The sequence below is a fragment of the Cibotium barometz genome, chromosome 15 (assembly GCF_041138505.1).
Source record: "Cibotium barometz isolate CiBa-2024 chromosome 15, ASM4113850v1, whole genome shotgun sequence".
Classification (NCBI taxonomy): Eukaryota; Viridiplantae; Streptophyta; class Polypodiopsida; order Cyatheales; family Cibotiaceae; genus Cibotium; species Cibotium barometz.
In genome coordinates this window covers 37,507,754-37,522,838 of record NC_141060.1, presented here as the reverse complement: position 1 = coordinate 37,522,838, position 15,085 = coordinate 37,507,754, and the positions used below count along the sequence as shown (strand labels likewise).

The window sequence follows — 15,085 nt, the reverse complement described above, 5'->3', positions numbered from 1 at the left end:
TTTGTGGTCAGTGGGGGAAATTACAAGGAGGTTCAGACCACATGTGGAAGCGGTGGGAAGCTGTCTGGCGACTTTTGAAGTCGGCCCTTTCCTTGCAATTAGAGCTATCTGTTTTAGGGCGGGCCTAAGGTGCTCCGGGGGGGATTGGGGGACAACCATGTATGTGGTTTGTAATGCCAAATGGGATCGCCTCCTCTATCTGTGAGGAAAGGGCCAGGCTTCCAAAGTTGCCAGATAGCTTCCCACCGCTTCCACATGCAGTCTGAACCTCCTTGTAATTTCCCCCACTGACCGCAGAGGGTGTGAACGATATCCAGCCATATGCTCCTGATGGTCTCTGCTAGCGGAGTGAGGGTTGCTGCATTTAGCACGCCAAATGTGCTAGGCTGCTATGCTATTGCAAATTTCCCATCTCTGGCATGAGCCTAGCCGCGAGTCGCCTGTAGGTGGGGCTGTGACCGGTACTGCTGCAATACGATGGTGAGAGATCTGAAGGCCTAGTCCTCCCCCATCCTCCTCATATGCCTTGACCACTCCAGCCTCTGTAGCCCAAGCGACAATGCCCCATGTGATGACCGGATTGATGCATTGTTCTTAGCAAACATGCGAAGAATCCTCTACCAAATCTGCTGAGCCTTCGGGCAATCCCAAAGGCAATGTCTTTGAGTCTCCTGGGGGTGGCCACTGCGGACAAGCCACTGGTCGACCACCAACTGCTAGCGAAGTACCGACTGCTAAACTCCTATGTGCCATCAACCAAAGAAAGAGGGTGATCTTTCTTGGCTGAAAGCTGTCCCACATTCTCTTCTCGAAATCTGAAAGGAAACGCTGTGAGAGGCCGTGAGACTGCCAATGCGCAGCTAGTGCCGGTGTGCCATCTTCTCGGGCATCTGGATCTTGCGGCCTAGCCGCGTAGTAAATGCAAAGAAGGGGGCATCCAGAGTCTCCTTCCGATCCACTGGATCATGCCAAGTCTACTCTCCGGGATCCCACTGAAGGCACGTGAGAGGTCGGCACTCCCATATCCATAGCCGCCATAATCTCTCCCTGGCCACCTTGGCTGGTGCTGGATCAATATGCCATTCCTGTGCCCGAAAACTCAATCACCCTCACCCTCTGCAAGGTGCAACGACAAATCCTCCAAGGGAAGCTCAGATCTCTCTAGTCTACCATGGGATCCAATAGAGAAAGTGAGCATACCACTGTCCTCATTTGCTCCGTGGACCGCCACTAGGATATCGTGTCTGGTAAACACGCCTAGCCACACTGGGGGAGTCGGGTTTGGGGGCGTCAGCCACTCTTGAGGGATAGCTGAGTTGATGTCGATGCTGAGCCTATCTCTACCCCGGATCATTATCAGGCCTCTCTCCTGCACCTCCGGGGGTCACTGCCTGTGGGTGATCCTATCTCCAAAAGACCTGGTTGGTCGCATGCTCAAGGTGCCCCAAGAAACGTGCGGTCGGGCCCCTAGCATGTGGCAACTGGGTAAACGGATCAGGGGGTTCTAGATCAAAGGCTGCCAAAGCCGCTCCTCTGATGCAATTAGAGCTATCTGTTTGAGGGTGGGCCTAAGGTGCTCCCAAGCACGAAGTAAGTTGGTTGCAAATCTGTCTTCAAAAGCCAGGCTAAAACCACGGGCTCGCATCTCTGTGAAGATCCATCTGGTACTTTGCGGCCAAGAGCCCCCAAGACTCGGAGTGCGGGTTGAAATCTGGGGCAATAGGAATCAACTTGCCTAGTGGGTGCGGCTCTGAATATCCGGGTCAATGAGTTGAATAATCACTCTCCATGCCACCTTGGCCCTGGCTGGCCTCCCATCACTTCCGGCCCATAAGAAATTCCGGATCAATCACTGTACCTGGCCAATACATGCCCGAGAACAGGCCTAGCACGAAGTGATGTACCACATGGTGGCAAGAAGTACCTGGTTTGCCACGACCACCCTGCCTGCTAGGGAGAGCCTCGTCGAGCTCCAATATAGAAGCTTCTTCCAAATACTCAGAAGAAGCGGGGTGAGCTGTTGCTCGGGAGAGATATCAATGCCAACCTGGCAATCGAGATATCGAACTGGAGTGCCCCTCGGGATCCACTGGAAATCCTCAATTAGTAGCCAAGTCGGGGCGGGTTCTGAGCCTACCCAAAAACCACACGACTTAAGCCAATTGATCTGTGCTCGTGATGCATGGCAGAAAACCTCGATCGCCTCCACAAAACTGTGCGCGCGGAGGGGAAGACGCAATCCCTGAAGCCCGGTCTCCTAGGCGGAGAGAAAACTACTCATGGCCTTGGCGACGAATAGGAAGAGATAAGGTGCCAAAGGACAACCTTGTTTGACTGAGCGCGAGAGGGGAAATCTGTCGCCACGGGCTCCCTGAATGAGAACCTGGCTATGTGAGGCTGAGTAAAGTCCTGAGAATCCACTCCATGGGGAATTGCATCCGGCTCATAGTGCCCTCCAGAAAGCTCCAATCCACCCTATCATAAGCTTTCTCAAAGTCTAGGAGTAGCACAATGAGGTCTTGTTACCACATCCTGGCCAAAGCTGTCGCCTCCCAAACGATAAAGTTGTTGTCCAGAATGCTTCGATCGTGAACAAAGCCAGTCTAAGTGTTGTGGATCAAGTCTAGGAGAAAAGGCTGAAGTCTCCTGCTGATGGCCTTGGCCAAGATGTCCCTCGAAGAGTGATTGGTCTCCACTACCGGCTCTCCAATCTGTCACCACCCTCCTTGGGAATCAAGTGAATCAAGCCTTTTGAGAGCCTCTCTAGCATGGCAACTGTGATCATAATCTCATTGAAGGCAGCTTGAAGGCCATCTTCCATGAGGTCCCAATGGCGAAGAAAGAAGGATACTGGAAGCTTGTCCGGCCCCGGGCATTTGCCCACGGGAAGTGCCGTCAATGCCTCCGCCAACTCCTGAGTAGTAAATGGTGTCAATAAGAATGACCGAAGAGAAAGGGGAACCACCTCCCTCATACGCCGCCAGATCCTCTTGTGTGCTTCCACCACCTGTGGAGATGCTGTGGAGATGCACCAGTGAGGAGGGATCGAAAAAAGTCTGTGGCAATGGCTCTCACTTGGGGGGGATATGAAACAATAGCTCCATCCTGGCCACACAACTTGTGAATACCGTCTCTCCTCCTGTGGGGCCGGCTATCTCAAAGAAATCCCCTGTGACTCTGTCGCCTGCCTAAGTCCAGAAAGAGGCCTTGGCATGATACTTGTGCTCCACCCTCCTCTCCTCTATGGATCTAATCTTTGTGCGAGCGGCGGCAAGCTGACTCTCGATCCACTGGCTATTCGGGGACTTCTCCTGAAGCTGTTGTAAAGAGGCAAGACAACTCCTTAACCTCCTCTCTTGCTCTCGGAAACCCTCTAATCGGTCTAGGCTGGGCTCTAGGCTGCCTCCTGCAGGAAACAACTGATCTCCCCTAAGCCCTCATCCCAATGTGCGTGCAACAGAGCCTGAAAGAAAATCCAATCGGGCCCATATCTGCTCTATCTTGCTGCAAATCTTGGGGTCCTGAATAAGGCTGTCCGGAATCCTCGAGCTCACATGCCTGTCATGCCTCGAGGAGTCCTCTAAGGACAAAACAACCGGGCGTGCCTTCCAAAATACCAATCATACCCCCTCGGCTGCAAGCCCACTCATCAACATAAAATTTGTCTAGTCTAGAGAGATTGCGGCCGGTGCTCCTCCTATCCGATCTCGAGAAGGAAAGGCTCCCAGGGCTATGCCCAAACTCTCGAAGATGCCAAGGGTCCTGTCCCTTGACTGCAAGAATCATCTCCTCCCAGGTTGAGTACTCTGTTCCTGAAACTGTGGCAGTGCCACCTCCAAGTCTGTCCTCTGCTGCCTCTATCATGTTAAAGTCACGGCCCAAGCACCAAAAGTCAGCTTGCGGGAGGGACTGCCGTACTACTGAGCTCCAAAAGAGGGCTCTACCTGCAGCAGCATTCGGAGTGTAAACGTTGAGGAAGCCAACGCTATCCTCTCGAATAGTAATGGTAATCCACTATGCACGCCCCGGGACAATGACTCCTAAGCCAATCATTGTCGGCAACAGTTGCTCATTGACAGATACACACACCCCTCTCCCTGCATTCCTGAGGGGCGGAAGGATATGAAACAGAAAGTGAGACTCCTGCCTGGAAGAATCTTCCCGCATCTGCGGGTGTGCCTCTCTGAGAGATGATGCTCCTGGAGGAAAAGAATGTCTATGGTCCCCCCACTATGGCCCTCTAAGCTCGCCACGTAGGACGCCTCGTCTATGAAAGCACTGAGGCCCCCCTAAACTTTAAATGTTCCATGTAACAATCCGCATATCAATCTCGGTGTGATGCGGCACTAGCGAACTGCCCTCCACTCGAAGAGTCTTGGGCGAGAATTTAGACAGGGGAAAATCACAATCCGTGCGGGGACGAAGGTGTGCCAGGTGGGCACTAATCTTGTCCTCCATGTGACGCCACTCTGTACAAGTGCGTGCATATGCATGTTCCGGACTCCATTGATCATAGTAGAGGTATCTGTAAGAGGGGGCAAGAGGTACCGCAACAGAGGTATGCATGAACACAAAAAGCAGCATCTCCAGACTGGAGACTACCATCTCCTCGTCCTGGCCTCGATGGGTTGAACCTCCAAGCTCCATCCTAGCCAGAGGCCAAAATAGAGTGAGAATATCGGTGATGTGGAGATGGTGGGAGAGCTCAACTGCTTGACCTTGGATGGTAGCTGCCACCAACTCAGGATCCCACTCTGTCCCCGGGGTTGCACTGAAGGGGAAAGAGAAGATCATCGCGCCATTATCTTGCATAGAGGGCTTGGAGTGGTGAAAAACCACACAAACCTGAATAGGGGCTACTGTCTCCTCAAACATGTCGTGGTCCCTTCCGTCGGCAAACATCGGAAGAAACTGTAGTTCGCGGACTGTCCCAGGATCCTGGGGACTCCCTTGGGGACTTTGGCGCGAGAGCCCTCACCGGAGAGGTGGCAATGGTTATCTCTACCAGCTCGGAAAATCGGTGAATCAAGCAATAGACGGATTGCCAGTTGCGTCCGCTCTGAATTAGGGCCTGCTGTTGGGGGGGCGACGAGAGTGCTCTAGAGATAGAAAGGAGAGAGGGGGGGAGGGAGGGCTTGGATGATAAAGGCGGGGCGGAGTGCGTTGCGGCGGGTATAGTCGGTGCCGAGACCAGGGGAGGAGGAGGCGGGGGAGGTGGGGGAGGCGATGAGAGAGGGCGGAGGGGTGTAGAGGCCGAGGAGGGGTGCTGTTGTGAGGGATCCATCGGAGAGGAAGGCTAAGGGGAGGGACCCACTGGGGGCTTTGAGAGGCCGGCCGGCCGGCCTCTCTAGAGGGATTGGTTGCCATCTTGGTGGGGCTAGAGGGGCCCGCTCTGGGACTGGAGAGGGCACGTCACCAATGGGAAAATGCTGAGATAAATGCTCATAACGGTTCTCTGACAGAACCGAATCCTCCTGAGATTTGCCAGCCTCTGGTGCGCACGGCTGCAGTGCTCAGCTTTGGTGGTCATTTGGCGGCTCGGGCGCGGTCCAACCGTCCGCCACTCGTCGTCCGCCGGGTCACCCAAAGTCGGGGCTTGGTGCTCTGCTGCTTGAGGGCCTGCCTCTCTCTCTCTCTCCTCCCTGGTGAGGGTCAGCATGAGAACCGCTGGGGGGGGGGGGGGGGGACACTGGAGGCAGTCTCCTGGACTACTGTCGAGGGCAAGCTCTAGTTAAATGACCCATCTGTCTGCAAATGAAGCACTGGCCTGGAAGGCCAGAATACTCCACGAGCTACTGTATAGGGTCGCCTTGGAGGCTAGGAATAGATCTGCAGTGCGGTACATACTCCAAAGAGGCTACACAGATGCGGAGGGATGGAATCCCCGCTGCCCTTGCGAGGGCCGAGGCAGTGGTGGGGGGGACTCCATCACTCTCTCGATGACACAGCCAATCAGTGGGAGAAGAAGACGGTACTCCTTCCTAAGGCCTCACTGGGAAGCCCGAAACGCTAGCCAATGGGTTAGACGTTGGATCGAAGTTGTGTTGCCTCCGTGCAAAGAAGGCTTGCGCCGTACGCAGTGCAAGGGGGCTCAGCTGCATGACTCGGTTTGATGTCGATGGCGAGTTGAACTTCACCTGGTAGTATCTGTGCCCTAGAGGGTGAATATCTATGATCTTTGTAGGTTCGCCGACAAGGCTGGCCTGAAAAAGATCCTTGAGCTGTCCGCGTACAGGGTGGCTACCAACAATTTCGCAGACCAGGGTGGAGGCCTCAAGTGAAGCAACAGTCGTGGCAAGAACCTGTAGATCCGCTTCGGAGAAGGTAATGCAAGCAACGGCGGCTTCGGTTGGGGATGACGGAGCGGTTGCCATGGAGTCCTCCTAAGGGTGAAGACCAGAAAAGGCCGAAGCTTGCCGAATAAAGTTGAAAACCCTAGAAGCCAGAAAGCACCAACTTGCACGGAAGGGGGGAGAGGAGAGGGACGGGGAAACGAACAGGAGGATGGAAAGAAAAGAGGAGGGGGGGGTGGCGTCTCCAAAAAAGAAGAGGAGGGAGTGGGGTGGGGGGGGATTGCGCAGAGAGGGGGGGGGGGGCAGCACAGGGGGACGCAGGCAAAAAGGGGTGGGGGTTGGGCAGCAGATCGAAGAAGGGGCGGGTAGTGAAGCGAAGAAGCGTTGGAGGGGGGCGCGGGTGACGCAGGCGAGAGGGGGGAAGCTTACGGGAGCTTGCTCACTGTATTCTACACAGTTACCGTTTTTGTGGTTGATGCCTGGTCTTGTGTCCTAGCCGGAGGGCCAGGAGGGCGGCCATGAGAGATGATTCGCCACTCCTGGCCTTAGTATATCTCACTTGAGAGGGGCATTTGCGCTGTCTCTTAGGACCCCTAGCCATAGGGCAATCCCTGGCAAAGTGCCTTTGCTGGTGGTAGCGGTGGTAGATCCGATACTGTTCAAGTTTGTTGACAATCTACATACATTGCTTCAAGGGACCGTTAGGTTCTGCAAGCAACACAAAGTCCTCAATAAGCTCATTGTCATGAGCAAGCACCATAACCCTTGGGACATCGTCCGCCGAGGCAATGAGATCACCTGGGCGGGAGAGGTCGGCAAGGTAGGGATAGGGGGCACCTGTAGGACCAGCCCAAAAGCTGACCCAATGGCGTCCCAACATTGGCCGATACACGTGTGGAAGGCAGAGGAAAAGGGGGGGGGGGGGGGGGGGGGGGCAGCACGGGCAGCAGAAGTGTAGGCAGTGAGGTCAGAGCGGGCAGGAGCAAAGGCAGAGAGGGCATCGGGAGAAGAGAGGGGCAGGCATAGAAGGGCGGAGGTGTGAGAGGGAGCAGAGGTGCAGGTGCACATGACAACTCAGGTACGGGGAGCTTTTTCTTCACGCTTTTCTTTCCTACGCTTTTGTCTTCAATGCTTTAAAAAAAAAAGTCCAAATTAACACAAGCTAAGGTTCAAGCTTTAATGAGTGTGTAATGTCCAAGGACTGCGGGTGCCAAAGAATAATAAAAGGTCTGAATCCTTTTATTGAAGAGGGGCCCAATTAATAAAAGTCCAGCCTTCTTCAATAAACTTGTCCACCCACTATGAACACGCACAAATAACGTGTTGTGACCCTGTTTTCCATGCATGTAGCCTTCTCGCCAAGCACAGTGACCTGTCGGGCACATGCCCCACATAATCCAATGCATGTGTCTTGTTCTCGGGCGCCCACCAAGATGTTGAGGGTGATCGGAACCCATATTTGGATAACCTCCCATTTTCAAACCTTGCACAGAAATCCATAAATCTTGTAAATATGATAAAATATAGATAAATGCCTATTATTACCGCCAATCCCAGAAATGGCAAGAAATGGTCTACCTAAGAGAGAGAGAAATGAAATGATATATTAACGTCTCTAAGAGGCCATAATGGCCTATGAGACCAAGACGGAGAGTACAGCTGAAGTCGGTGTCTCATCAAAGAGAACAACCAAATGAAACTAAAAAGTACAATAAACTGACTATCTTACAGTTATAAGAACTGTTAGTAAGACGCCTAGATGATACTCAGTAGAAAATATTGGAAAATGTATATCAAGTAGATCCATGTATGCTGATCAGTTGAAGTGTTGTCCTCTCCTCAGATCAAGTAGATCCATGTATGCTGATCAGTTGAAGAAATGGACAATTGAGGCTGTACTGAAAGGGTGGGAGTGCCTCTATCTGCAAACCATGTAGGTCAAACCATGATCTCATCTGAGCATACTAGCAATGAGTATCTCCATCCTTTGCCAACTGTATGGATGAGGTCAATGCCAATCGGGAGTACCTTTGCTGAGGGAGCTCCCATTGCCGCTGTAAAAAGGCAACTGCCTGGAATAGGGCCTTGGTCACTACTGGTGCGGCACCCAGCTCAGCCTGAACAATCTCATGTGGTGAGAGAGAGAGAGAGAGAGAGAGAGAGAGAGAGAGAGAGTCCGTCCGTGATGGCATTCCAAAAAGATATCCTCTCCCCTCTAAGATTAGGGCCATAGACATTCAAAATGCCAAGTTTCATCCCATCTTGCATAAGAACGGCCCACTGTGCTCTGGCAGGCATAACAACCCCATGGCCAACAATGAAGGGCAAAATAGTGGCTTTCACTGATATACATGCACTACCTTCGGTCCCATCAGAACCTGATAAGATCTTTTGATACTGACTAGAAGCAAGTCTGTGTTCCTGCAATAAGAGGATGTGTGTTGGGATTTGGAGCCTCATGTGTGTATGTACCCCTGTTTGTGTGTCTGTGTCTAAGGTGTGTGAACAGCCTATAGTACGTGTGTGTGTGTGTGTGAACACCCTCTATGAGTGAACAGCCTATAGTAAAAGTGTGTGTGTGCATAGATAAGTAGGCCACATGTCATGAGTTTAGTGTGTGTATGGGTCAAAAGATAAGGCTACTAGCCTACAAAAGCATGTCCTTGTGAAGGGTATTATCAATCGATCAAGCTGTCATTGAGTCGTGCAGTATTTTCTCTCTGTCTTCACTAGCATGTCTATCAGTAGCTGCTGTGCCTGTCCACCTGGCATCTGTTTTTTTTTTTCGAGAGAGATCCTACTATTAGTTAATTACAACTCGCTCATCCTCCCAGCCAAGCTGGTGTCTAGAGCTACGAAGTCCATCTATGCGCCCCTCTGAAGAGAGCGACAGCCGCACTCGACCACGGAGAGCGGAGCGGCTACACGGAAGTCCTCCTAGAGAGAAGGGGTCGGAACACGAACGACGTCGACGATGAGGCTTTGGGAGGGCACAGAGGAAGATGCCGCCGAGGGGTCCAAGCAAGGTTTGAACCCAAGACCTCTCGGTCCTAGGCAAACACTTTACCACTTGAACTACCACCTCATTGGCACCGGGCATTTGTTGCTCGCATCTGCCTCTTCTCTTCTTGTTTGTAGGACACTTCCTAGCAGTATGGCTCTGACGGTTTTCTGGTAATCTCCATCCTCTGTCTGAAGTGGGAGCCATGCGGCCTCTGCAGCAAGACATGATTCTCTGGGATGGATGAGAGACAATAACAATAACTCTTGGTACCCTGTCTAAGCTGGTGGTGATGGCGTTTGAGGCAGGCGAGGGTGGACCAAGTAGTGGAGGGATCTCCAGTGTTAGCAGGCCAAAGGCAGCTCCTATTGACCTCAGCAAATTACAGTAGGCACTTGGTAGGCCAACAAGTCTAAGTGTAATGGGGGTGATGCATTGGTCTTCTTTCACTGGATCAAAATCTGTGTGATACCCAAGGACGAAGATCCTTTTAGGACCACTACTGGTGAAAGCTCAGAGTCTGGCTTTTCGTGAGTCAAAGCATACTTGGAAGAAGCCCCTACCGGGGGTTTCAAGAGAGTACCCCAAATAGCCGGTGGATTGGGGACCAGATGACTACAGCCCGTGCAAAGCTTATCTCCATTGAGGTATAGATGCCATGCTAGAGCTTCCTTTTGGACGCAGGCTGGAGACAGGGTCACCGGAGATTTCTTTGAGATTACACATCTACACAGGCAGAGGGAAGATATCCGCAGATAGCCAGGCTAGGATGGATCCACAATTGTTGAAACCCACCCCCACATCACCCCCCTCCCCCCGGCGGGGGTCGAGCCATTGCCATGGATTTCTTCCGCTCCCTTCTCGCCGGTGCCCCCCTATTCTCTCATGTGATGGATGTGTGTGAGCGCGTTTGGTGGCATACGAGGGAGGTTGTCCCCTCGCTCTCCGGACTTTCTTGCTGACACCTTTTAGGCTTTTACTTCAGAGGAGCTTGCGAAGGCTCTATAAGCACTCCGATCGGAAAGTGCCCTCTTGTTTCCTTATTTCTTCGCCATTGGGCTCTCATGGAAGGTGGCTTTAAAGCTGCCTTCAAGGAGATTATGACCATGGGCTCCATGCCGGAGAGGCTATCAGAGGGATTGATTCATTTGGTTCCCAAGAGGGTGGTGATAGATTGAAGACTCCGTAGTGGAGACCCATCACCCTCCTAGGGACCGCATTCAAAATCTTAGCCAAATCCATCCGCCGACGACTGCAGCCCTTCCTCCCCGATTTGATTCATGGCACACATACAAGTTTTATTCAGGATCGGAGCATTCTGGACAACATCTTCACTTTTTGGGAGGTGATCGCTTCGGCCAGGTTCAGAGGGTTTAATAGTTCTCCTCCTTGATTTTGAGAAAGCCTATGACAGGCTGGACTGGGGCTTTCTTGAGGGGACGATGTGCTAGATGGGATTCCTAGAGGAGTGGCTTCGAGATATTTGTGGGATCTATTCGGCTTCGCACAACAAGGTTCTCATTCAAGGGGCCAGAGGTGATAGATTCCGCTTTCTTGCTCGGTTCGGCAGGGCTGTCCACTAGCACCTTTTCTCTTTGCAAAGGAGACATGGCTACAGGGGCTGTGTCTTCCCATCGGCTCGCAAGAGGAGCTGGTTGGCTCATAGTTTGCCGATGACACAGCAGCATACGTATCCGGAGATGAGGGAATCTCTAGAGATTCGCCGATGTGACAGAGATATTCTGCTGTGCATCTAGTGCACATATCAACTGGCACAAGTCGTCTGGATTCTGGCCCCTGGGTTGGCTCATTGCGCGTGCCAAATTGGAGGCCAATTGAGGCTTTCGTGGACTTCTTTCGGGTGGCGAGCTCTGGAAGGACTTTCTCCTAGCCTGGATGTCTGCTTGCACCCCCATTTTGGGAGGCCCCTGGGCCCAAAGTACGAGATGGATTGTCATGGAGATGCAGGCTCTTGGCTTTAGCCCTGCATTTGAGGACAGATTTGCAGCCAGCCTCCTGTGAGCTTGGACCACCTCAAGCCATCCCTTTAGCAGTTCACTCTAGTTTCATCAGAGACGCACCTGCATCGGCCCATGATATGGAATCCTCTGGTTGATTTACCGAGTGGTCATACATTGGGGCCTGCCCGCACGTATCGTGGGGAGCTTTGAGTATGGGCCCAACTCCGGTCACTCAGAGATTGGCTTCTTTTCAAACAGCTCCCTCCGGAGGCAGAGGAGAGGAGCCTCACAAGGAAAGACTTAGCCTTGACATCGAATCTTCCCATATCCCCCCCCCCCCCCCCCCCGGGCGGGTTGGGAGTGTTCACGAGACATGACATACCCTTGGCCGTCCATGGCGGTGATGTGAGCTTTGTCTTCCTCATCTTCTCTATCAGACACATGACAGATTTGACACAGAAGATCCCCCTGTGGAGGATTTTAGTGGATGCACTTTAGAGGGTGAGGGGCTGTTGGGAATCAAGGTCTTACCTTTGCATGTGAACCACCTCTTAGAGGGGTCACTTTGTGTTTTGTGTATGTGTGAAACACCTCTTAGAGGGGTCACAATAATATCCAGATATTTGTGTGAGAGTGACATAAGGAGTGATGTCAGGAGGCAACCTTTGTAAACCTATAAAGATACTCGTACTGTCATTGAAATAATCAAGCAACAATTACATCATTATTATTCAGCAGTAGCGAGCTGCGCTCTCCCCCCCTCCTGCTCTGCGTCGCTGTCGGCGCCCCCTTGTCCTAGCTCCGCCGCCTGCCCCCCCCCCCCCCCCCCCCCCCCTGTCTCTTTCCCTTCGCCTCTTGCGCCCCCCTCTTCTCCCCCTAATTGCGCCTGTGTCCCGCCCCTGCGCCCCCCCCCCCTCTTTTCCGCCCCTGCCTGCGTGCGCCCCTCCTCTCTTTTGAAACTTCTTATCCGCCCCTGCCCCGCCCGACTGCACCCACTTTGATGCAATATTTGATTATTGTAGACTGTAGAGCAAGGATTGTTTATGAAGAGAATTGATTATTGAAAAATCCTAAAGCTAAGGTCTTTGGAACCTGGATGACTAAAAGGAAAAAACCAAGTGGGAGAAAAGTACTTTTGGTATAAGTGTAGTAGTATCTTATAGGTACCATCAAGTCTATGTAGCATGATCAAAGATGTATTAGGACACATTTAGATATATAGGTCATACATCTTTAAATTATGATAATGAGTTGGAAAGATATTGGAAGTAGTATTGATGTATGAAGCTGGAGTTTAGGATTGTTTGCTTTTCCCCGTTTTGCGCTAGTGCCCGCCCCCCCAATCCTGCCCGACTGCAGTAGCCCCCCTCTCCGTCCGCCACCCTTTGCCTTCTTTCTGCGCCCGCCCCCTTGCCCTTCACCGCATGCGTCTCTCTCCCCCCCCCCCCCCCTTTTTTTTCTTTTCCTTTCTATGCCCTCCGCCCCTTCCTTTCCTTTCTTCACTGCCATCTCTAGCCCATCCTTGTTCATCCGGCAATGCCCTCAATTTGTGGGCAGTTTCTTCATTTTCTTGGCAAGCTTCGGCCTCTTCTGGTCTTCGCCCCAAGAGGACTCCATGGCAGCTGCTCCGTCTCCCCCGGTTGAGGCCGCCGTTACCTGCCTTTCGTTCTCCGAAGCGGACCTATGGCTTCTTGCTACGACTCACATCCCTAGAGGCCTCCACTCTGTTATGCAAAGATTGGCGGTACCCGCCCCGTGCATGGCCAACCCAGAGATCTTCTTCAGGCTAGCCTCCTAGGTGGGCCAGCAAAGATCACAGATATTCATCCTTTGGGGCGCAGCTACTACCAGGTTGATTTCGACTACCAGCGGCATCTGATCTTGACATGCAGTTGAGCCATGTTGCACTGCATACGGCTCAGGCCTTCTTTGCACGGTGGCAGCACGGCTTCAACTCGGCATCCGACCCATTAGCTGGAGTTTCAGGCTTTCCCGTGAGAGTCTGCTTTTCAGGCCTCAGGAAGGAATACCTTTCTCTTCTCCCGGTGATGGTGGTGCCATGGAAGAGTGATGGAATCCCCCCCCCACCGTTGCCTCAGCCTTCGCACGAGCAGTTGGGATTCCATCTCTCTGCATCTGAGTTGCCTCGCCGGATTCTGTGCCTCACATGATATCTATTCCTAGTCTTCGGGGCGACCCCATTATGTAGTGAGTGGAGTATTCCGGCCTTCCAAGCAATTCTTTATTTGCAGACAGATGGGTCATTTGGCCAAAGCTTGCCCTCGGTGTCAGACTATGAGGTCGCCCCCGGTGGTTCCCGCTTCTACTTCTCACTCAGATCCTCACCAGGGGGCCGAGGGAGGAGCAGGTTCCCAGGCCACGGAGCACCAGGTTCCGACCATGGATGACCCATCAGCCGGAGAGTGGCGGACGGGTTGCCCCTACCCCGGTCGTCGGTCGAGCACCAGAGCTGAGTGTCGCTGCCATGCGCGTCAAGCTGGCAGCATGCAGGAGGATTCGATTATGTCAGAGAACCGTTTCGAGCACTTATCACAGGCACCCGCCGCCCGCAGACGGTGGGCCCCCTCCAATCACGGAGAGGGTCCCCCGTGGCGGCTGATTCCTCGTCGTGACTTCTTCTCCTGGTGCCCAGTGGAGCAGGTTGACCCCAGGGCCCACCCTTGCTTCGTCGAGCCTTCCCCTCTGATGGATACCTCTCAGCAGCATCCCTCTCCAGCCTCTCTGCCTTCCCGCTCCCCCTTGCCTCTTCCCCCCCCTCTCGCATCCTCGCCTCTGACTCTACCCGCAGTCGCTCCATTTGTCCCTTCCTCTTCCTCCGTGCCTACCATCCCCTCCCCTCCGCCTCTCCAAGCATTCCCGTCGGCCTCTTGTAGCCCCTGATTCGGAGAGGAGACAGCTGGCGAGTAGGATTAGGAGGTCGGCAAGAGTAGGAGGCGGCGAACACGAGGAAGAGGCAGGCTGGAGAAGAAAAGCGCAGAGGAGGGGGGTGAGGAGAATGGCAGTCAGGAGAAGAAAGGTGGGCAGGAGACAAATGCGCAGAGAGGAGGGGGACGAAGTGAAAGGCGGGCAGGAGGAGAAATGCGCAGAAAAGAGGGGGGGGGCTGGGTTATGGGCAGACAGATAGGAGTTGGGCTTGAGTTGAATGACGGGCAGGAGCTGCTGCACAGGTGCACAAGCAAGGAGGGTGCAGAGCAACAGGCCATTTTGACAACTATGATTGTCAAAATACATTAGGGCACTGAATATAAGGAACATTTATGTAGTATTAAATATGAAATATGAAGGTGAAGACACTATTGTTTAAGTAGTATGGTTGGAAGAGAGTATTGTTTTTAAACTTATTGTCTGCTGTATGTCGTAAAATCATGAGTGCTTGTAAGTTGACACCTTTCGCGGGTCCCACTGAAAATATGTAAGACATACATGAGCTAAACACAATGGGTTTCATAAAAACATGTTAGTGTAATGAGCATTTTTAACAAGTTTAAAGAGAATTTCTGAACTCACTTGGGTGTGCATTTGGAATAGGTACCCGGTACAGGCTGGTGATGCTATTTGGATGGCACCGTTTGTTCCCCAGTGGTATGCCATCTATAGGAAAAGGTTTATTTTTATTTTTATCCTTTTTGTTATAAATATGTGGTGTCTGAAACTCCTCTGTCTCCCTTCCATACCCACGAGTCTGAAGTTGTCCCTTTGAAGCACCAATCATTCACTCATTGGCCTCTTCACCACCATTTGGTGTAGTGGCTTATGCTTCAGCCAAAACCCCTACGCTGAGACATAGAGTGAAGGCACCGCACCCTTGA

General features: G+C 52.6%; 1 protein-coding gene across 4 annotated transcripts in view; it reads left to right on the top strand.

The window, feature by feature from the left end:
- Positions 1 to 15,085, top strand: part of UGLYAH (ureidoglycine aminohydrolase) — a 123,562-nt gene that overhangs the window by 84,903 nt on the left and 23,574 nt on the right. For 2 of the 4 annotated variants that reach the window (XR_015267553.1, XM_086809606.1), the window contains one exon: positions 14,805 to 14,879. Coding sequence is in view for 3 of the 4 variants with exons in the window: in XM_086809606.1 (XP_086665732.1) it covers positions 14,805 to 14,879 (75 nt within the window). In the remaining variant the exon portion in view is untranslated. The remainder of the gene's footprint in view (positions 1 to 14,804; positions 14,880 to 15,085) is intronic. The other 2 variants (XM_086809609.1, XM_086809608.1) reach the window with 1 other exon arrangement.